Source organism: Zea mays, chromosome 4 (genome assembly GCF_902167145.1).
Source record: "Zea mays cultivar B73 chromosome 4, Zm-B73-REFERENCE-NAM-5.0, whole genome shotgun sequence".
In the NCBI taxonomy this organism is placed as follows: domain Eukaryota; kingdom Viridiplantae; phylum Streptophyta; class Magnoliopsida; order Poales; family Poaceae; genus Zea; species Zea mays.
This window is the reverse complement of record NC_050099.1, coordinates 247,630,283-247,654,139: the sequence shown is the minus strand read 5'-3', so window position 1 is coordinate 247,654,139 and position 23,857 is coordinate 247,630,283. Positions and strand designations below refer to the sequence as shown.

Sequence of the window (23,857 nt, the reverse complement as noted above, 5' to 3'; positions counted from 1 at the left end):
ATGCTCACCCGCTCTGTCGCCGCACCAAAGCCGCCGTCGCCCGTTCATCCTCTTTTGCCTGCGCCCGCACGCTCGCGCGATTTCATCGTTCAGTCATCCCAACATCGACACATAGTTTTTTCTTGTTTACATTTTTCTCTTCTTTCAAATTTTAATTCCTACTATCCGATCACTAGTCTTTATATGCAATGTTATATGAGATCTCATGTTACATCTGTTTTACAGTCTTATTTAAATATCTTATGATTTTTTTGGCTCACATGAATTTTGTCCTGTGTTCGCCACTGAATGGAGGGGATCCACAGGGGATCTTCTCACTATTCAAAATTGAATAGCGAGGAGATTCCTCCCCATGGACCCCTCTATTTCTCTATCCACCAAACAACCTTAAGAGAGATGTGGGAAAAAATACCACCTAAGGGCTTGTTCGTTTCAACAGTAATCAACATGGATTGGATGGTATTGAGTCTGTTTACATCCATAGTAAGTCAAAATCCATCACAGTCCATTTCAATACACTTTAATCCACATGTAATTGCAATAACCGAACAAGGCCTAACAAAAACTAGTTTATTTTTCCTTGAGAAACATGAGAATCCTTTGATAAATGGAGTTGCCAAACTAGCCCTAAATATGGTAGAGATTTGTATGAGATATACATTATGATAATATAGATAGATATTCTTCCCTATTGTTTGGACATGCAAGTTTATAGATACATTTTCGAGGTCTCCAAATATTTTATTTAGATTTGTGAGACGCGGGAAGAAATTTTCGCTTAAATATATATAGTAGAGATGTAGAGATTGGTATGTGATACGCGGTATGATAAATAGATATGCTTCCCTATTGTTTGGACATATAAGTTTGTAGATACATTTTCTAGGTCTCTAAATATTTTATTAAGATTTGCGGTGGCCTAATCTATCTCGGGATTTTCTAGAAGCCTATAGGTTTTCTTTTGCGAGTGTGTGGTTTCAAAGTTTTATCACATATTTATAAATAGAATAAAGCTGAAACCGCATTGGAAACCACTTCTACCAATTCAAGAGAGAGAGTTTAATGGTGTGAGAGATAATTTAAATGGTTTGGAGAGTGTTAGGGGTCACATATTTGGTTTTGCAGTTTTTTCTTGTGTGGGGTAGTATAAGACCATGGCAGTAACAAAAATTGGAGAATATATCTCGTGCACACGTGAGTTTAGTGCATATATAAAATTATCATCATTCATGTCAGATTTAACGTCTCTAGTTACTTGTTGTATTTTACAAATAACACCTTCTGTCACTATAGTCCACCACTTCGGAGGGTGCTCTTTGTAAAATATACAGAATAACTATAAACGTTAGGTCTAAGATGAGCGATGATAATTTAATTAATATGTGAACTAACTTTTATGTGCTAGATATATTCTTTAAATTTAAAAGTTGAAGACAAAAGGTATTTTTTTTCGCCCTCGCCATTCCGCTACTCCTGTGAACTGTGATGCTGTACGATGCGTATCGTATTCGTATCCAATAGATTAACAGCGGCAGGCGTGAATATCCATTACCATCGCCGACCGCTACTACAGTCTACACGAATGCTACATGTCCGCCGCGCGCTTCTTGAGCTCCCTGACCCTGTCCCTGCTGGCCGCCCTGCCGTGGGAGCGTCGCGGGCTCATCCGCCGCCGCAGCGCGAAGCGGAGGTGTCCGGTGTCCTTGAACCGCCTGCGCTCCGACTCGACGACGTCGCACTCGGGGAACGCGGCGGGGTAGCGCAGCGTGTCGTAGCAGTAGGAGTAGACCATGTTGCGCTCCCGGAACCTGCGCATGGCCTGCTGCTTCTCCACCGTCATGACGGCCACGTCCGACGCCCTGAGTGCCTCGGCGGCTGCGGCGCACCGCTCCGCCGTCGTCTGCTGGATGGGCCCGTCGACGCGGCAGCCGAGGAGGGCCAGGTCGGTGAAGGAGGCGACGAAGGGCCCGTAGCGGTAGTTGACGCGGTACCGGCCCCCGGCGGTGGCCCAGGTGGAGGCGTCCCACACGGTGGCGTACACGGACATGGGCTTGGAGGGGAAGTCCCCGCCCATGGCGGCCGACTGCCGCACCTCGCGCACCGGCACGTCGTCCACGTAGAAGGCCACGGCGGCGGGCGTCCACAGGATGGAGTAGCGGTGGAACTCCGTGGTTGGGTCGAAGGGGAGCACGTACCGCTCCTCCCGGCCCCGGCCCACGCTGCCGTTTCCGTACACGTTGGTCTGCACCCGCCATGGCTTGCCCCGGATGTTGCCCAGGAACTCGAAGTCCAGCTCGTCGTGCCGCTTCTCGAACACGTCGCCGTTGGACGCCTGTGGGAGCCGGCCGGGCATCACATCATGGAGCAGGCATGAAGCATATCATATATACATAAAAGGGAGGATAGACTCACGCACGTAGAAGGCGACGACGACGCCGGCGGTGTAGTCGGAGGGGAGCTTGATGGACGCGCTGAAGAAGCCGTGCTGGTACATGGACGACGAGATGAAACCGGACCCTAATAAATAAAGCAAATCCAATCCATTTTCAATGGCTCGCTCTCATTGCATGCATGTTTTCAAATTTGAATATATGTAGTTTGTACTGATCGATGAACGCGATGCATGGACAAGGCGTCGTCCACGCAAATATGAAAACAAACAAACGAAGCATATATAGCATGTATGTAAGTAAAACCACCGGTGGAACGGTCGAGGAGGAGGCTGACGGTGCGGTGGTCGGCGGAGCGGAGGATGTTGCCGTGCCCGAACAGCGGCGCGTACCCGTCCTCGAACGCCATCGTCGTCACGTTGATCGCCGGGAGCGCGGACACGGCCGCCGCTAGGACGACGACGAGCAGCAGCAGCGCCGCCGCCGCCGGCGTCAAGCAAACCATGTATGCACGTATGCTCCGCTCGCCGACCGGCGGTCAAATTCGATCGCCGGCGAGCCAGCAGGCGGGCGCGGCGATGGTAATGATGCTGACGCCAGGCGGGGCCAATCGCTGATTATTATTGCGTTGCCTTATTTTGAGGTGGTGATTCAAATGAGGAGAGCTCCAGCTTAGGAAATGGCCGCCGCGGCGCACGCGCTATATATGGGGCGGGCCAGAGACACAGACACCTCCATCTCCATGCTGCGCATGCTAGGACACGCTGGGGTAGTGGGGTGGCAGTGGCATTATTTCGAGGCTGATTTGGATCTTGCGGGTTTGTTTGTATCCAAATATTAGCCGTGGATTCTCGGATTAAATCCAGCTGTGCACTGCTGCAGCTGCAGAGACAAAAAATAATCTAGAAGCAGTAGAAACCGATATAGATTTATTGGAATTCAATGGAATGATATCAGTCGCTGCGATGGAGGATGGGTTCGGTATAGACCTGCTAATGGCAAAAAATCCAACCCACGCCTAACTCATACCCAAATCTAGTACATTTGATATCCATCTCACATCCATCCAAAAATATAAGAAGGAAATTAAACACAACTCATCCAATAATATTATTGATCCCAAACCAACCCGTAATTGGATGGAAACCCATGAAACCGTGGGTTAAGCTTGTTGTCTCACATCAAGCCAACTGCATACACTATACACAATGACAATTTTACAGGTAGCTTCAGTCATAGGCGGAGCTAAGGCCCGGGCAGGGTGGGCTGTTGCCCGGGCTTAATCTCCAGCAAAAACCTATTATATCTAGGTAATTTGTTTCTTTTTTTCTAGGCAGCCGTCCATAATTTCTCATCTGGTCGCATGGTCATGTGTATCCGCTGCCTCTGCTTGCTGGATGCCATGCTTACAAACAGATTCTACACCGCCAAAGGTTGTATGGCCTAACTTCATTTTCTTTTCATATGGGTTGTTGTACGAGAGCAGACTCCGCCCACACTCATGCACATCTTTTGTTTGCGCCAGAAAACAACAACGATAATGTCAACAGTCATCTCATTTGGCTCATCTCCACGATAATAGCAATGTTGTCAATGCCGACCCAAGCGCTAATTAGCTTGAATCATTAATTTTTTTCTGCTTTATATACAAGATCACGGTGCTCAGAGGTATTTCGAGTCATACAGATAAATGGTTCGATCACTTGGTGTTGTGTTAGTGTTACATTAAGTGAAAATTATTTAAAGCATTTGATAATTATACAATAACACAACGTCATAGCATAAAGACTGAAAATGAGACTACCTCGTGTTATATGAGATTAACATATTATATACATGCAAGCAAAATTTTAAGTACTTTGCAATATACATGCAGAATATTTATGATTTTTTACATTATGTAATCTTTTTAAGTTGCCCAGGCTTCCAATAAATTCTAGCTCCGCCACTGGCTTCAGTGGCATACAAAAACAGAGTTGCATACACAGTGATAAATTTGGTTGATGAACATTTAGGTCTCGAGAGAATAACAAAAAACAAATCTTAAAGATCCTTAATGAACAATAATTTGTTGGCAAAAACATAAACTACCAGCAGTGGAAAGAGTCTCTTATCAAGCTCGAAGCTAGCAACAGTGGAAGAGCACATTTAGGTAGCATGAGAAGCCCACCGAACGACGCATAAATCTCTCTGGAAGTGAAAAAAAAGCACCATGTGAGTAGGGATGGCAACGGGGAATTCCCCGTCGGGTTTTAGCTCCCCAAACCCGTTCCCGCGACGAAAAAATTTCCCTGCGGGGATCCCCACGAATGCTTGCGGGGGACATTTTTCCCCATCCCCGTTCCCCGCGAGGATAAATCCCCGTCGGGTATCCCCATCCCCGCTTAAATTATAATTAAATCGTACTTCATTTGTTATTAATGTAAAACATTGTCACTTATACACATTGTTAGATGTAAAAATCATTATGTGCGCATTAAAATCAATGTATTTGTACAACGGGTGATCTCTTGACAAGGTAATTCTTTATTTTTATCATTAACTATTACATGAAAACATTGTCACATGTAAGCTTAACGGGTCCCCGCGGGGAACGGGGATGGGGAATGGTTCCCCATCCCCGTCCCCGTTTACCCGTCGGGGGAGAATTTTCTCTCGTTTACATCCCCGTGGGGGAAGAAACTCCCCCATCCCCATCCCCTAATAGAGGAATTCCCCGCGGGGAATCGGGGATCGGGTCCCCATTGCCATCTCTACATGTGAGAAAAACATCACATTGAATTGTTGAGCAAAAGTCCACCTTGTACAAGTTGGGAGAAACGCTATGAATGACAAAAATGAAAAATGGTTTCAGTGCACGACAATTCTGAATTTATGACCATTTGTCGCTTCAACTAACAATATTTCCAACCGTGAGTAAACTGTACTCAAGAAAAAGGAAAACTATTTTGAATTTGCACATCTATGTGACTCGCCGAACATCTCTCATCCGCATAAACAACAAATCAGCATCGAAACCACATCACATTGCAATCTTAACACCTCACAAACAGTAAAACAACGCAATTCGCAGCAGGAAAAAAGCGCGCCAAAAGCATTCGGCTCCATTACTTCAGTGAGCACCAGCACCTGGATACACCACAATAGTAAAATAGCAAAAAGAGAAGATATATTGTTTACTAACCCATTTCCACTGGCAGGAAAAGTGTTGCTGCTAGCTAGGTCCAAACACAACTGGATGAACTGAAATAGCAAAACAACAATTGTTAGGAAAGTAGAGTGATTACTAGCATACTTAGCAATATATTACATTCAATATAGAGAGAGTAAAAGCAACGAATAATCTATGTGATTACTAGCATACTGATCAAGTACCTTGAATATTTGGGTATTCATAGAACCAATCCTTGCAGCATACAAGGCATTCAAGTGTTTCTGGTGTCATTGAGCTTCGATTATCAACAAGAATGCGACCATCGGCGCTAAAAGCAGACTCCGAAGGTACAATGCTCAAAGGTATTGCTAATAAATCACATGCCATAGCTAAAAGCACTGGGTATTTGTTTGCATTTATCCTCCACCAACTTAGAATTTCAAATATTTCATATGTTCTCACAAATTCTTCTTCTAAGTATGCGTCAAGATCAGACTTTGCAAGACGTCTTCCTCTTGTTTGGGATTGTAAGGAAAATGGACCCCGGGGCATTTGGCTTAATGAGTTTTGGTGTTTGATGATTAACACAGTCCGTGAACTAATGAATTTCCTAGTGTTTGTGTTTGTAGTTCACATGATGCTAAAATTACTTGAACCTAGGAATTGAGGAAAGCAACACCTCAAAAGAAGACATTAAGAAGATCCAAGAAAAGTCCAAGAATGAAGATGTGTGTTGCCTGCGGACAGTCTGTGCGAGGAGCACTGGACTGTCCGGTGCCCACATACTGGACTGTCCAGTGCACCAGGAACCTCAGTCCCAACGGCTAGTTCCAGGTGGCACTCAGAGGGAAGACCACCGAACTGTCCGGTGTGAAGTCCGGACTGTCCGATGTGAAAGCCTGTGGGGGACAGATATCCCCCGGGTCCACTAGAAGGCTAGAAGACCTCGCGAAAGGCCTTGGGCCTATTGTTTCGCAAGGCCATCCCTTCGTGGGCCTGTGGAGGAATGTCTGGCAGAGTGGATCAACGCAAGATTGGATCAACTTGAGCCCAGACAACCCAATGAATTTAAGCATTATCCACAGCAGTGATCCGATTCTCCTGCGCTGCGCCCTCAGGCGTCAGAACTGAATGATGATAAGTCCACAGAGTTATAGAAAGATAAGCTTAGTCGGTTCACTATTACTTAGGCACACATTGTTATCATATCCGCATGTAACTCCCCACGGTCGAGTATATAAGGCCTAGGGGGCACCCCTCAAATAACATCTCTCACTCATTTTTAGCCATCTGCTCAGCTCTCTAGCATCCCTCGTACTAGAGAACTCCCCTGTAACCCACCACATAAAAGATCCACACCAGGACGTATGGTGTTACACATCTCAAAGCGGCCTGAACCTGTACAAGATTGTCTACTGTCTCTCGTGCATCTGGCACGAACCATCGAGCTACAGTCGGTAACACCGTTCTACTCCAAAAAGCACCTTGAGGGGCAACCCTGGGTGCGCAGTCGGACCCAAAACACCGACAGCTGGCGCGCCAGGTAGGGGGTGTGTCACTGATCCAAGCTAGCTCAATGGCCATCACTTTCCAGCACAAGATCATCCTCCGCCCTGGATCCGTGTTCTGCTTCGGAACCATCTCATCCGTGGCAGACGAAGAAGGAACTCTACATCGCATCGCGGATCCGCCGGAGAGAAAACCTTCCTCGACAATCTCCGGGAAAGCCGGAGCGAAGCAGGAAAAAGTGCAACCTCCAGCGCTCCGAGCGAAGACTACCTCCTGCAAGCCAGGAGCAGAGGATCCGTCTACCCGGAGAACCCCGCTGTCCACCTCCTCTACGGAAAAATGGACATGGATCACAAGGAAAAAGGAAACAAACGTGGTGAGAGCTCGTCAAGCTGCTCTTCTGGTACCTCCGCCCTCAAAGGAGAACAGAAAGAAGCTTGTCGCTACGACAGTTCCATTCTACCCTGACGTCCTCTTCATCGGGGGGAGAGTGGAATCATCCCCCATCTCCGACGATGAACCAACCGCGCCGGGGGAGGAACCTCTTCAGCAGGAATCTCCCCGACGAAGGAACCGACGCCGAAATATCAGGCGACATCATGAAGCCGGAGAGCGGGACCTGGCGCAGCCTGTGTCACGAGATGAAATCTCGGAGGTGGGAGAAACTCCAGAAGAACGAGTCTTCAGGGAAAAAAGGAATTCCCGATGACGTGATCGTCGGCAAGCTCAAGAGCAGGCCGAACAGGAGGCGAGACAGCGTCGAGAGAACCCTCTTCTCGGACGAAACCTGAACCCCGACTTCGTCCGAGCCATGAACACACCGAGCGAGGTCGGTGGAGTGTTGGCTCGGATAGCCGATGGCCTCCCCCGGACTCCAGATGCCGAGGGCTATCGACGGCTGCTCACTCGGGCAGCTAATCATCTTCTGCCTCTCGCTCATCCTCCGAGCGATCTACGACACGCCATCAACAGTCGGCGGGACGCACATAGCTCCATCAATGCTTCGCGTGAACGACGACACGAGAACGAGATTCGGCGCCGAGAAGAGTATGATCGGGATCATAGCATCCCTACGTGAAGTCAGGCCACCAGAGTTGAGTCGGCAACAGCTTCAACCGACGGCAGTTGACTTTGTATCAGAATGGACCGAGCAGCAAGTACCAGACGACCCGGAGACTGCAGAAGTATGGCAGATGTATTTCGATGGCTCGCTAAAGCTGTAGGGAGCAGGTGCAGGGATCCTCTTCATTGCACCTGGAGGTGAGCAACTCAAATATGCTCTTCAGTTGTTATTCTCGGCGTCCAATAATGCAGCAGAATATGAAGCTTTGATCCACGGATTGAACATCGCCATATCACTGGGCATTAAGAGGTTGATGGTATACGGAGATTCACTGGTGGTCATAAGTCAGTTAATAAATAATGGGATTGCTCGAATGACTCTATGAGCAAGTACTGCACAGCCATCCGAAAACTGGAAGACAAATTTGAAGGGTTGGAGTTTCATCATGTGGAAAGAGATCGCAATGCCGCAGCAGATGCATTGTCGAAGCTGGGATCCAGTCGGGCCCAGGTCCCACCTAGAGTTTTCATCCAAGAAGTACCACACCCGAGTATTTCCTTAGATCGGGTAGAAGAGTGCAATGTTTTGAGCCAGCCAGAGTCAGACTCTAATGACTGTAGGGAGCCTATTATTAAGAATATAAAAACGAAGAGGAACCGGATGATAAAGCTGCAGCAGAACACATCACAAGACAGTCAGCCCACTACACCCTCATTGGGGATACACTGTACAGAAGAGGCGCAACAGGAGTCCTCATGAAGTGCATTCCTTCGGTTACTGGGAAGCAACTGTTAGATGAGATCCATGCCGGACAGTGCGGGATACATGTAGCATCTAGAACTTTAGTGGGGAAGGTCTTCAGGTCTGGTTTCTACTGGCCGACGGCAAAAAACGATGCAGCCGAGTTAGTCCAGAAGTGCGAAGCTTGCCAATTCTTATCAAAGCAGCAGCATTTACCAGCAAAGCAACTGCAAACTATACTAGTGACATGGCCATTTGCATGCTGGGGACTGGACATGATTGGACCCTTCAAGAAAGCTCAGGGAGGCTATACTCACGTCCTGGTTGCCATTGACAAATTCACTAAATGGATAGAGTACAAACCCATTGCTTCTCTGACTTCAGCTAAGGTAGTGGAATTCATACAAGATATAATATTCAGGTTTGGAATACCGAATAGCATTATAACTGACTTGGGATCCAATTTCACTAGCTCTGAATTCTTTTATTTCTGCGAACAAAGGAGCATCCAGATCAAATATGCGTCAGTAGCACACCCAAGAGCCAACGGTCAGGTAGAAAGGGCTAATGGAATGATATTGGAAGCACTCAGGAAGAAAGTCTTTGATAAGAATGAAAAGTTCGCGGGAAAGTGGATCAGAGAGTTGTCGTATGTGATTTGGAGCCTAAGAACTCAACCTAGTCGACCTTTGCATGGAAACACTCCCTTCTTCATAGTCTATGGTTCGGAGGTAGTGCTACCTGCTGACCTCAGGTTTGGGGCACCAAGGCTGGTCTTCGAAAACATAGCTGAAGTTGAAGCTACCAGACTAGAGGATATGAATATATTGGAAGAAGAACGATTGAATACAATAATTCAGTCAGCTAGGTACCAGCAAACCCTGAGGCCCTATCATGATTAGGCCATACGACATCGATCCTTGCAGTGGGTGAGAGCACCTAGAGGGGGGGGGGTGAATAGGTGATCCTGTGAAACTTGAAAACTTAAGCCACAAAACTTGGTTAATCGTTAGCACAATAATTGCCAAGTGGCTAAAGAGGAATCCTCAACAAAACACAATAACCAACAAGGTTCAATCACAGAGATGGCACGATGGTTATCCCGTGGTTCGGCCAAGACCAACGCTTGCCTACTCCACGTTGTGGCGTCCCAACGGACGAGGGTTGCAATCAACCCATCTCAAGCGGTCCAAAGACCCACTTGAATACCACAGTGTTTTGTTTTGCTTTACTCAATCCCGTTTGCGAGGAATCTCCACAACTTGGAGCCTCTCGCCCTTACACTTGAAATTCACAAAGAAGCACAGAGCAAGGGAGGGATTAGCAACGCACTCAAGACAAGAAATCACAGCAACACCACGCACACAAGTCGCAACGAGAGCTCACAACACAACTTAATGAGTTCACCACTCAACTAGAGCTCTAATTGCTATCGCAAAGAATCAAAGGCGCGAAGTCGATGTCTTGGTGCTTAGGAATGCTTAGGAGATGCTTGGTGTACTCCTCCATGCGTCTAGGGGTCCCTTTTATAGCCCCAAGGCAGCTAGGAGCCGTTGAGAGCAATCTTGGAAGGCTGATCTTGCCTTCTGTCGACTGGAGCACCGGACAGTCCGGTGCACACCGGACATGTCCGGTGCCCGATTTCTTTCCATAAATGGCGCAGTCGACTGTTGGCAACCAGAGAGCCGTTGGCGCACCGGACATGTCCGGTGCACACCGGACAGTCCGGTGCCTTCTTCTAGCCGTTGGCTCGGCCACGTGTCCCGCGCAGATTGCGCGGCCGACCGCTGGCCCGGCCGACCGTTGGCTCACCGGATAGTCCGGTGCACACCGGACAGTCCGGTGAATTATAGTCGTACGTCGTCGGTGAATTCCCGAGAGCAGCCTGTTCGCTAGAGCCAGCCTGGCGCACCGGACACTGTCCGGTGCACCACCGGACAGTCCGGTGCTCCAGACTGAGCAAAGTCTTGGCTGCTCGAGCCAAGGCATTTTCAGTTGGATTTTTCCTGTTTCCAGCACTTAGACCCAATACATTAGTCCATAAAACAATGTACTAAGTCTGAGAAACATACATTTATCCTTGATTTGTACTTTGTCCACCATTTTACACTTAGGCACTTGTGTTGGACACTAAATCACCAAAATACTTAGAAATGGCCCAAGGGCACATTTCCCTTTCAATCTCCCCCTTTTTGGTGATTTATGCCAACACAACATAAAGCAAGTAGAACAAGTACAAAATCAATTCAACTAAGAACTCAAAATTGTTTTGATTCAAATTTGACATATACGGATCACTCTATGCCACCACTTGGTTTGTTTTTGCAAATCAAACTCAAATTCCTATCTCTAAGTCAAATCCACCTGTAGAGACATAAAGAGAGGTTTTCCAAAGAAATTTGATCAAGGATTTCAAAAACTCCCCCTTTTTCCCATAATCGACACTTCTCCTCACAAGAGGCCAACTTTTGACATAAGAGACAATAAAAGAGTTTTGACAAACCAAAAGCTCTAATCTACTATTTTTTCAAAAATTCTCAAGTGGTAGCTGATCCATCTATTGCTTTGGCCTTTATTTTCTCCCCCTTTGGCATCAAGCACCAAAACGGGATCAATCTTGGCCCCTTAACCCCATTGCCTCACCAAAATCTTCAAATAAGAACACAAAGGCAATAAGAGTACATGAGATGAACTTGGAATAAGTTACCCTCTCATCGGAGTGCAGTAGAAGTCTTTCATGGTCCAAGTCCACCTTTTCCCTTTCAAACCTCCTTTGAGACTAAAACAAGCAAACTCAAGCATAGGGTTAGTCTCAAAGAGTCAAGTTGTAGCACAGCTCCCCCTAAATATGTGCATCACTTGCAAAAAGGACTTGTGAGGTCCAGGGAGTGTTTGTACAACTTGAGCACCACAATAAGCAACAAAATGCAGAATGAACATGATCAAAGCATAACCATAGGTATGCTACAATTCAATCCAAGTTCTGCGAATCTAAGACATTTAGCTCACTACGCAGCCTGCAAAAGGTCTTCTCATCTAGAGGCTTGGTAAAGATATCGGCTAGCTGGTTCTCGGTGCTAACATGAAACACTTCGATATCTCCCTTTTGCTGGTGATCTCTCAAAAAGTGATGACGGATGTCAATGTGCTTTGTGCGGCTGTGCTCAACAGGATTTTCCGCTATTCGGATAGCACTCTCATTATCACATAGGAGTGGGACTTTGCTCAGATTGTAGCCAAAGTCCCTGAGGGTTTGCCTCATCCAAAGTAGTTGCGCACAACACTGTCCTGCGGCAACATACTCGGCCTCAGCGGTGGATAGGGCAACGGAAGTTTGTTTCTTAGAGTTCCACGACACCAGGGACCTTCCTAAGAATTGGCACGTCCCCGATGTACTCTTCCTATCGACCTTACATCCAGCATAGTCGGAATCTGAATATCCAATCAAGTCAAAGTTAGACCCCTTTGGATACCAGATCCTAAAGCAAGGCGTAGCGACTAAATATCTAAGAATTCGCTTCACGGCCACTAAGTGACACTCCTTAGGATCGGATTGAAATCTAGCACACATGCATACGCTAAGCATAATATCCGGTCTACTAGCACATAAATAAAGCAAAGAACCTATCATGGACCGGTATGCTTTTTGATCAACAGACTTACCACCTTTGTTGAGGTCGGTGTGTCCATCGGTTCCCATCGGCGTCTTGGCGGGCTTGGCGTCCTTCATCCCAAACCGCTTTAGCAAATCTTGCGTGTACTTCGTTTGGGAGATGAAGGTGCCGTCCTTGAGTTGCTTCACTTGGAACCCAAGGAAGTAGTTCAACTCGCCCATCATCGACATCTCGAATTTCTGCGTCATAACCCTGCTAAACTCTTCACAAGACTTTTGATTAGTAGAACCAAATATTATGTCATCGACATAAATTTGGCACACAAAAAGATCACCATCGCACGTCTTAGTAAAAAGAGTTGGATCGGCTTTCCCGACCTTGAAAGCATTAGCAATTAAAAAGTCTCTAAGGCATTCATACCATGCTCTTGGGGCTTGCTTAAGTCCATAGAGCGCCTTAGAGAGCTTACACACATGGTCGGGGTACCGTTCATCCTCGAAGCCAGGGGGTTGCTCCACGTACACCTCCTCTTTGATCGGCCCGTTGAGGAAAACGCTCTTCACATCCATTTGGTACAACCTGAAAGAATGGTGAGCGGCATATGCTAACAAGATACGAATTGATTCTAGCCTAGCCACAGGAGCAAACGTCTCCTCAAAGTCCAAACCTGCGACTTGGGCATAACCTTTTGCCACAAGTCGAGCCTTGTTCCTCGTCACCACCCCGTGCTCGTCCTGTTTGTTGCGGAACACCCACTTGGTTCCCACAACATTTTGCTTGGGACGAGGCACCAGTGTCCAAACTTCATTGCGCTTGAAGTTGTTGAGTTCCTCCTGCATGGCCAACACCCAGTCCGGATCTAGCAAGGCCTCTTCTACCCTGAAAGGCTCAATAGAAGAGACAAAAGAGTAATGCTCACAAAAATTAACTAATCTCGAGCGAGTAGTTACTCCCTTGCTAATATCACCCAATATTTGGTCGACGGGATGATCCCTTTGGATCGTCGCTCGAACTTGGGTTGGAGGTGCCTGAAGTGCTTCTTCCTCCTCAATTTGAACATCCTGTGCTCCTCCTTGATCATGCGCCTCCACTTGAGGTACCTGTTCGTCATCTTGGGTTGGGAGATGCACAATAGTTGAGGAAGACGGTTGATCTTGCTCCAATTGTTCCTGAGGCCGTACATCTCCAATCGCCATGGTGCGTATCGCGGCCGTTGGAACGTCTTCTTCATCTACATCATCAAGATCAACAACTTGCTCTCTTGGAGAGCCATTAGTCTCATCAAATACAACGTCGCTAGAGACTTCAACCAAACCCGATGATTTGTTGAAGACCCTATACGCCTTTGTATTTGAATCATAACCTAATAAAAACCCTTCTACAACTTTGGGAGCAAATTTGGAATTCCTACCCTTCTTCACTAGAATGTAGCATTTACTCCCAAATACACGAAAGTACGATACATTGGGTTTGTTACCAGTTAGCAGCTCGTATGAGGTCTTCTTGAGGAGGCGGTGAAGATAGACCCTGTTGATGGTGTGGCAAGCCGTGTTCACGGCTTCCGACCAAAAACACTCAGGGGTCTTGAACTCTCCAAGCATAGTCCTCGCCATATCAATGAGCGTCCTGTTCTTCCTCTCTACCACACCATTTTGCTGAGGTGTGTAGGGAGCAGAGAACTCGTGCTTGATCCCCTCCTCCTCAAGGAACTCCTCCACTTGAAGATTCTTGAATTCGGACCCGTTGTCGCTCCTTATCTTCTTCACCTTGAGCTCAAACTCATTTTGAGCTCTCCTGAGGAAGCGCTTGAGGGTCCCTTGGGTTTCAGACTTATCTTGCAAAAAAACACCCAAGTGAAGCGGGAAAAGTCATCAACAATAACTAGACCATACTTACTCCCTCCTATGCTCAGATAGGCGACGGGTCCGAAGAGGTCCATATGCAGCAGCTCCAGAGGTCTTGAAGTAGTCATCACATTCTTGCTGTGATGTGTTCCTCCCACTTGTTTACCTACTTGACAAGCTGCACAAGGTCTATCTTTTTCGAATTGCACATTAGTCAAACCTATCACGTGTTCTCCCTTTAGAAGCTTGTGAAGGTTCTTCATCCCCACATGTGCTAAGCGGCGATGCCACAGCCAGCCCATGCTAGTCTTAGCGATTAAGCATGCATCTAGACCGGCCTCCTCTTTTGCAAAATCAACTAAATAAAGTTTGCCGTCTAGTACACCCTTAAAAGCTAGTGAACCATCACATCTTCTAAAGGCAGACACATCTATATTTGTAAATAGACAATTATATCCCATATTACATAATTAACTGACAGATAGTAAATTGTATCCAAGAGACTCAACTAAAAACACATTAGAGATAGAGTGCTCATTGGATATTGCAATCTTTCCTAAACCTTTCACCTTGCCTTGGTTCCCATCACCGAATATGATTGAATCTTGGGAATCCTTATTCTTGACGTAGGAGGTGAACATCTTCTTCTCCCCCGTCATATGGTTCGTGCATCCGCTGTCGATAATCCAGCGTGAGCCCCCGGATGCATAAACCTGCAAGGCAATTTTAGGCTTGGGTCTTAGGTACCCAACTCTTGTTGGGTCCTACAAGGTTAGTCACAATTTCCTTAGGGACCCAAATGCAAGTTTTATCACCCTTGCATTTTGCCCCTAATTTCCTAGCAACTATCTTCCTATCCTTTCTACAAATAGCAAAGGAAGCATTCAAAGCATGATAAATTGTAGAGGGTCCATTCATAACTTTCCTAGGAGCATGAACAATATTCTTTCTAAGCACATGATGAATATTTTTCCTAGGCATATCTCTACCATGCATATAGGAAGAACTGGAAGCATACATAGCATAAGAATCATAGGCATGTGAATCAAACGCATTACAACTCCTATGAGACTGTCTTCTATCATTGTACATAAAAGCATGATTCTTTTTAGTACTACTTGCCATAGGGGCCTTCCCTTTCTCCTTGGCGGAGATGGGAGCCTTATGACTTGTTAAGTTCTTGGCTTCCCTTTTGAAGCTAAGCCCATCCTTAATTGAGGGGTGTCTACCAATCGTGTAGGCATCCCTAGCAAATTTTAGTTTATCAAAATCACTTTTGCTAGCCTTAAGTTGGGCATTAAGACTAGCCATTTCATCATTTAACTTTGCAATAGAAGCTATGTGTTCACTACAAGCATCAATATCAAAATCTTTACATCTATTGCAAATAACAACATTTTCTACACAAGTTGTTGATTTACTAGCTATTTCTAACTTAGCATTCAAATCATCATTAATGCTCCTTAAGCTAGAAATTGTCTCATGGCAAGAGGATAATTCACAAGAAAGCATTTCATTTCTCTTAACTTCTAAGGCATGAGATTTTTGTGCTTCTACAAATTTGTCATGTTCTTCATTCAACAAGTCCTCTTGTTTTTCTAAAAGCCTATTCTTATCATTCAAGGCATCGATCAATTCATTAATTTTATCTACCTTGGTTCTATCTAGGCCCTTAAATAAACATGAATAATCTATTTCATCCTCATCACTAGATTCGTCCTCACTTGAAGAAGCATAAGTAGAGTTTTGACTACATACCTTCTTCTCCCTTGCCATAAGGCATGTGTGACGCTCGTTGGGGAAGAGGGATGACTTGTTGAAGGCAGTGGCGGCGAGTCCTTCATTGTCGGAGTCGGAGGAGGAGCAATCCGAGTCCCACTCCTTTCTTAGATGTGCCTCGCCCTTGGCCTTCTTGTAATTTTTCTTCTTTTCCCTCTTGCTCCCGTGTTCCTGGTCACTTTCATTATCGGGACAGTTAGCAATAAAATGACCAATCTTACCGCATTTGAAGCATGAGCGCTTCCCCTTGGCTTTGGTCTTGCTTGGCTGTTGAAAGTTCCCTTTGGCCTGGGAACAGGATCTGGATGTCGCCTAGAGGGGGGGTGAATAGGCGAATAAAAATTATCACTTTAAAACTTAAATCTTACTCTACTCGAAGACAGGGTCGCAGTGGAGTGAAGAACCCTTCGAGTAGGTTGCAGTGGAATTTAAGTTCCTGTCTTAAGAATATCCTGCACTTCAAGGAAAGCTAGTACCACAAGTAAGTAGTGAAGTGCAGATATAAAAGCGAGTAAGACAGAGAGTCAGAGTACAATACAGAACAGAGCACACAGACGCAAGGATTTATCCCGAGGTTCGGCCAAGCCTGAAATGCTTGCCTAGTCCTCGTTGGAGTTAGCCACACCTGGGCTTGGAGTCTATTTCAACTCCTTCCTCCGTTTGCTCAGATCTGTCAGTATGACAGATAGAGCCTTTCACTATTGAGATGGGTTACAACAACACCGTGGCTGCTTACAAACTTCTCGGCAGCACCTCGGTAGAGTAACGATACGCTCAAGACCTTGCTCTAGCTCTAAGCAGCACTTCTCCTCTCTCTTAAGGCTTATAGCTGTGCCTTCTACACAAACTATAGAGTTACACACTAGAGGGAGAGTGAGAATTGATTCGAGTGAAGTCTACACTTGTTGGCTGCGCTTATTATTCTCTTGGAGGCGCCTAGGAGTCCCTTTTATAGACCCAAGGGGCCTAGGAGCCGTTGGACTTCATTTGGAAGGCAATATCAGCTTTCTGTCGGGTGGTGCACCGGACAGTCCGGTGCACACCGGACACTGTCCGGTGCCCGATTTCTTTCCTTCTATGGCGAAGCCGACCGTTGGCAGTCTTGGAGCCGTTGGCGCACCGGACATGTCCGGTGCACACCGGACAGTCCGGTGCCTCCATCTAGCCGTTGGCTCGGCCACGTGTCCCGCGCAGATCGCGCGGCCGACCGTTGGCCCGGCCGACCGTTGGCTCACCGGACAGTCCGGTGCACACCGGACAGTCCGGTGAATTATAGCCGTACGTCGCCGGTGAATTCCCGAGAGCGGCCAGTTCACCAGAGTTCAGCCTGTCGCACCGGAAAGTCCGGTGTGCCAGACTGAGCTGAGTCTTAGCTGTACACAGCCAAGCCCTTTGCACCTCTTTCCTTTTCTTCTTCTTTCTGTTTCTAACACTTAGACAAGTATATTAGTCCACAAAATCAATGTACTAAGTCTAGAAACATACCTTCTCTTAATTATTACATCTATACCATTTCACATGCTTGAGCTTTGATGTTGGACTCATAAATCATCAAGTCGGCTTGACTTGATCTAGATTGACATTTCTTAGCTCCAACATCCTGCAAAGGTCACATAGAACATCTCCAAACATAGGAACAACCCAAACTAAAGATCAAGGTGAACTTAGCTCTTTTGGGCTGCTTCCAGTTCTGGTTTTGACACTTGTTCTCCTTCTAGTGACCTTGATCTCCTTCTTAGAGCTTGGTCTTGATCCTTATGACTTACACCACATAACTGTAGTTGTTTCTTCATTGGCTGTAAGTCACGTCCTTATGTAGTGATCCTTGGTGTGTTATAGCTCTTCTCAACTCGATCACCCTTGACTTTGCAAGCCTTCTTCTTCACCCTTGGCTTTGGGTTCCTCAGCCTCCTTGACCTTCTCCCGTGCACTTGGTACCTCGAAGCTTCTCTTGCCTCCGTCCTTGGCTTGATCAGTTGTCTCCGAGCTACGCACCCGAGTCTCACTTTATGCAATGTCCATCTTACTTGTGATGTCCATTATGTATCCATAATCCAGTTCTTGGACCATCACATTTGTTCTCTTGTGTTGAACCCTGTTAGCTTTACCTTAGGCACCTGTTCAACACTTAGTACACTTGTTAGTCCTTTAATTGAGTTGTCATCCAAACACCAAAACTCACAAGAGAGCTTTCAGCTGTCCCTTGCGGCCCTTAAGCGCCGTCTTGAATCTCTTGATGATGAGAGCCATCTCTTCATCATTAAGTCCGGCGGCCTCAATTTGTGCTACCTTGCTGGGTAACGCCTCCTTGCTTCTTGTTGCCTTGAGAGCAAGGGGTTGCGGCTCGTTGATAGGACCATTCAAGGCGTCGTCCACGTACCTCGCCTCCTTGATCATCATTCGCCCGCTAACGAATTTTCCAAGGACTTCTTTGGGCGACATTTTGGTGTACCTGGGATTCTCACGAATATTATTCACCAAATGAGGATCAAGAACGGTAAAGGACCTTAGCATCAGTCGGACGACGTCGTGGTCCGTCCATCGCGTGCTTCCGTAGCTCCTTATTTTGTTGATAAGGGTCTTGAGCCGGTTGTATGTTTGAGTTGGCTCCTCGCCCCTTATCATCGCGAACCGTCCAAGCTCGCCCTCCACCAACTCCATTTTGGTGAGCAAGGTGACGTCGTTCCCCTCGTGAGAAATCTTGAGGGTGTCCCATATTTGCTTGGCGTTATCCAAGCCGCTCACTTTGTGGTATTCATCCCTGCACAAAGAAGCTAGAAGAACAGTAGTAGCTTGTGCATTCTTATGGATTTGCTCATTAATGAATACAGGACTATCCGTACTATCAAAGTGCATTCCACTCTCTACAATCTCCCATATACTAGGATGGAGAGAGAACAAGTGACTACGCATTTTGTGACTCCAAAATCCGTAGTCCTCTCCATCAAAATGAGGAGGTTTACCAAGTGGAATAGATAATAAATGAGCATTTGCACTTTGAGGAATACAAGAGTAGTCAAAGGAAAAGTTCGAATTGACCGGTTTCCTTCTCTCGTAGTCGTTGTGGTCGTCGTCCTTTTGGGAGGAAGTAGACTCATCGCTGTCGTCGTAGTAGACGATCTCCTTGATGCGCCTCGTCTTCTTCTTCTTCCCTTCCTTCCGTCTATGGCCCGAGCCGGAGTCGGTAGGCTTGTCGTCCTTCGGCTCGTTGACGAAGGATTCCTTCTCTTTATCGTTGATCACGATACCCTTCCCCTTAGGATCCATCTCTTCGGGCGGTTAGTCCCTTTGTGAAGAGAACGACTTTGATACCAATTGAGAGCACCTAGAGGGGGGGTGAATAGGTGATCCTGTGAAACTTGAAAACTTAAGCCACAAAACTTGGTTAATCGTTAGCACAATAATTGCCAAGTGGCTAAAGAGGAATCCTCAACAAAACACAATAACCAACAAGGATCAATCACAGAGACGGCACAGTGGTTATCCCGTGGTTCGGCCAAGACCAACGCTTGCCTACTCCACGTTGTGGCGTCCCAACGGACGAGGGTTGCAATCAACCCCTCTCAAGCGGTCCAAAGACCCACTTGAATACCACGGTGTTTTGCTTTGCTTTACTCAATCCCGTTTGCGAGGAATCTCCACAACTTGGAGCCTCTCACCCTTACACTTGAAATTCACAAAGAAGCACAGAGCAAGGGAGGGATTAGCAACGCACTCAAGACAAGAAATCACAGCAACACCACGCACACAAGTCGCAACGAGAGCTCACAACACAACTTAATGAGTTCACCACTCAACTAGAGCTCTAATTGCTATCGCAAAGAATCAAAGGCGCGGAGTCGATGTCTTGGTGCTTAGGAATGCTTAGGAGATGCTTGGTGTACTCCTCCATGCGCCTAGGGGTCCCTTTTATAGCCCCAAGGCAGCTAGGAGCCGTTGAGAGCAATCTTGGAAGGCTGATCTTGCCTTCTGTCGACTGGAGCACCGGACAGTCCGGTGCACACCGGACATGTCCGGTGCCCGATTTCTTTCCATAAATGGCGCAGTCGACCGTTGGCAACCAGAGAGCCGTTGGCGCACCGGACATGTCCGGTGCACACCGGACAGTCCGGTGCCTTCTTCTAGCCGTTGGCTCGGCCACGTGTCCCGCGCAGATTGCGCGGCCGACCGTTGGCCCGGCCGACCGTTGGCTCACCGGACAGTCCGGTGCACACCGGACAGTCCGGTGAATTATAGCCGTACGTCGCCGGTGAATTCCCGAGAGCAGCCTGTTCGCTAGAGCCAGCCTGGCGCACCGGACACTGTCCGGTGCACCACCGGACAGTCCGGTGCTCCAGACTGAGCAAAGTCTTGGCTGCTCGAGCCAAGGCATTTTCAGTTGGATTTTTCCTGTTTCCAGCACTTAGACACAATACATTAGTCCACAAAACAATGTACTAAGTCTGAGAAACATACCTTTATCCTTGATTTGTACTTTGTCCACCATTTTACACTTAGGCACTTGTGTTGGACACTAAATCACCAAAATACTTAGAAATGGCCCAAGGGCACATTTCCCTTTCAGTGGGAGACTTGGTCCTTCGCCGAATTCTAACGGGGGAAGGACGGCACAAATTATCGCCACTATGGGGAGGGCCATTCATGGTAGCAGAAGTCACTCTTGGCCATGATCATACCGGCTTACTTAAATGAATGGCACGAAAATAGGGAATTCATGGAATATAGAGCATCTCAGGAAGTTTTACCCCTAGCTAGATTTCAAAAGCTATCGGGGCAGCATTGTATTCTGTAATCGGAAAATACATCATCAATAAAAAGATTTCATTCTCAAGGGCACTCGAACTATTTATTATCAATCTGCATGCTTACTCGACTTAGGGTGACCACTATACCCTACTAACGGAGCAATCGGCTTAAGTCGGCAATAACTTAAGACGGTGCAACATGCTCACGTTTACTCGACTTAGGGTGACCACTATACCCTACTAACGGAGCAATCGTCTTAAGTCGGCAGTGACTTAAGACGGTGCAACATGCTCACATTTACTCGACTTAGGGTGACCACTATACCCTACTAACGGAGCAATCAGCTTAAGTCGGCAGTGACTTAAGACGGTGCAACATGCTCACGCTTACTCGACTTAGGGTGACCACTATACCCTACTAACGGAGCAATCGGCTTAAGTCGGCAGTGACTTAAGACGGTGCAACATGCTCACGCTTACTCAACTTAGGGTGACCACTATACCCTACTAACGAAGCAATCAACTTAAGTCGGCAATGACTTAAGATGGTGCAACATGCTCACACCTACTCGACCTAGTATAACATGCTTACGATCACTCATCTTAGGGCGATCTCTATGCCTCATTAGCTAATCAATTAGCATAAAATAGGAAAAAGCTTCGAAACCAGCACACTGCATTTACTTCTGCAATCATAACAACTGTTGAATTCCAACAACAGAAAACAAAAATAGCATTCAGTACCAAGAACACGTTCTACCGAGTATTCGGGCACATTGATCACATACACATATAGTTCATGAATGTATTCAATATTTCTACTTGGCAATGTCTTTCTCAGGAGCAACCGATGAAGAAGGGCGACTCGAGGAGTCAGGAGCAGCTTTGACATCGGCAACTATATCATCAGGAACAACTACGTCCGACCTTCTCATCAAGATCCGGCCCGCGCGAATGGCTTTATTCATAGCCTTGTCGCGCTGAGCCTTCAGAATGGTGGAATTGTCTTTGGCAACCTTGGTAGCCAGTCAAGCGGTTTCTAGCTCCTGGACGACTGATCTCTTGGAGGCGCGCAAATCCTTGATGACAGAGTCTTTGCTCGACACCAACTGCCTAAGACGCAGGACCTCATCCTGGGATACTTGCAGCTCGTGACGGTGATGATCCAAATCTGCCATGGTAAAACTGTGGCTCCTCTCCAAGATGGTTAGATAATTGCTGGCGTCACGATACAACCTATCAAGGTTATCGCAAGAAGCCGCAAGTACCTGTTTCTCCTCCTACAGACAAGAATCAGCTCTTAAGTATCCAGTAAGCAGTAAAAACACAGCAGAGAAAATCAAGTAAGCTTACCTCGTTAGCCGCCCTTTCAGAGTCAAGCTGAGCACTAAGAGAGGAATTCAAAGAATTGGCATTGTCTAAAGAAGCAGAAACCCGAGCCAGGTCAATCTGACCTTGGGAATACTTCCCGTCGAGTTCAGAGTACCGCCGGGCCATATCTAACAAAAAACAGTCGAAGAAGGACACACAGTTAAAAAACAGACTAATCAATCAGCCTAGGAAGAAACAAAGACACTAACCAGCATTTGACATTTTCAAATCAGATATCTACTTCTGAAGCAGCAATGGATTCCATTACATCAGAGACAAAGCTCCTTCTGGGATAGAGGCACCTTGTGATCTCAATTGACCAGCCATCCCATCGACCAAAGCCTGATATTAAAAAACAAATGAGTACAAAGACAATAATTCGCTAGGAGTATTGCCAGAACAGAAAAAGCCAAATTACCTGAAGATTAGAAAAGAACGAAGGAAATCCCAAGTCACGAGAAGCTAGGTGGTGGCTCGACGAAGGAATATCAACCGGGGCAATCTGAAGAACATCACCAGGGATTAATTCAACACCACTAGCAGGCATCAGAACCCTAGCATCCGGTGCGCCGACCTCTATGGCGACTCCCTCATTTGAAGTATGTGCTGCTATTATGCCACCAGAGTGTGGTGGAGAAGACCCGACGTGGACATCCATGGAGGTATGAGAAGGGGAGCTCGCTCGGACACCCTCGAGGGCTGGGTTGCAGCTCGCACTGCCCATCAGAGCCAGATCATCACCGGAAACACCCTCGGGGGCTGGGTTGCAGCTTGCGCTACCCACCCAAGCCGGATCATTACTGGCAACACCCTCAGAGGCTGGGCAACCGCCAACATCACCCTTGAGGACTAGGTTCTCTGCAACAGACACCTCTAAGGCTGAAGGATTCTCAATCACCTCCATGGGAATTGAGCGACCTTGACCAACCTCTTGGCTCCGAAGACCGCCTTCCAAGGTCGACGATGCACGAGATGTTGCCCGGGATACCTCTAATCCCACATCTGGAGTGTCAGAGAAGACGTCCATCATATCACCATCAGTTGGCTCTGACAGCATATCTTCAGGAACAACATCCTCGAGAGCCTGATCAAAATTTGTTAGGTCCCGTTTGTTTCGTTGGAATTGAATTCCATTTTAATAATTATAATTTAGATAAAACTAATTAAGTTTATATATTTATATATGTAATATATTTGTATATTATCTTAAATCATATGAGAGAGATAGTTATATACTACATTCATGTTATAACGAAGTAAGTAGAAGAGTGTGCTATAAGTTGTACATCGGAAAAATAGTATGTAGATCTATAGAATCAATTTCCATCTCTCACCCCATGAATTTGAGATAGGCTTATATGATAACTTTGGAAAGTGGTGGAATGTCACATTCTAAAAAATAGCCTATTCTAATAGTAAGATTCCAATTCCTCAAAATGAAAGAAAACAAACGAGGCCTTATGGATAATTCTTGCAGGCCAACAAGAGCAGACAGAGCTGGAGAAGGAATATCACTATCCCCCACTGACTCTATAACGCCGACTATTCTTCCAAATCAATGGCACTTCCTCTTCTTCTTCTTCGTCCTCATCAACAATACGGACAATAAACGGCGCAGGGTCACACCCATTGGGTTCAACTCTGGCA

The 23,857-nt window shown here is 46.6% G+C and overlaps 1 protein-coding gene across 1 annotated transcript; it reads right to left on the bottom strand.

Annotated features, from left to right (window-relative positions):
- Positions 1-1,511: 1,511 nt before the first annotated feature.
- On the bottom strand, positions 1,512-2,994 carry LOC100279904 (uncharacterized). The gene is given in 3 exon segments (NM_001152856.1): positions 1,512-2,332; positions 2,417-2,517; positions 2,700-2,994. Coding segments are annotated over 3 exon segments (1,044 nt in total). The 5' UTR covers positions 2,896-2,994; the 3' UTR covers positions 1,512-1,585.
- Between the last annotated feature and the right edge of the window lie 20,863 nt (positions 2,995-23,857).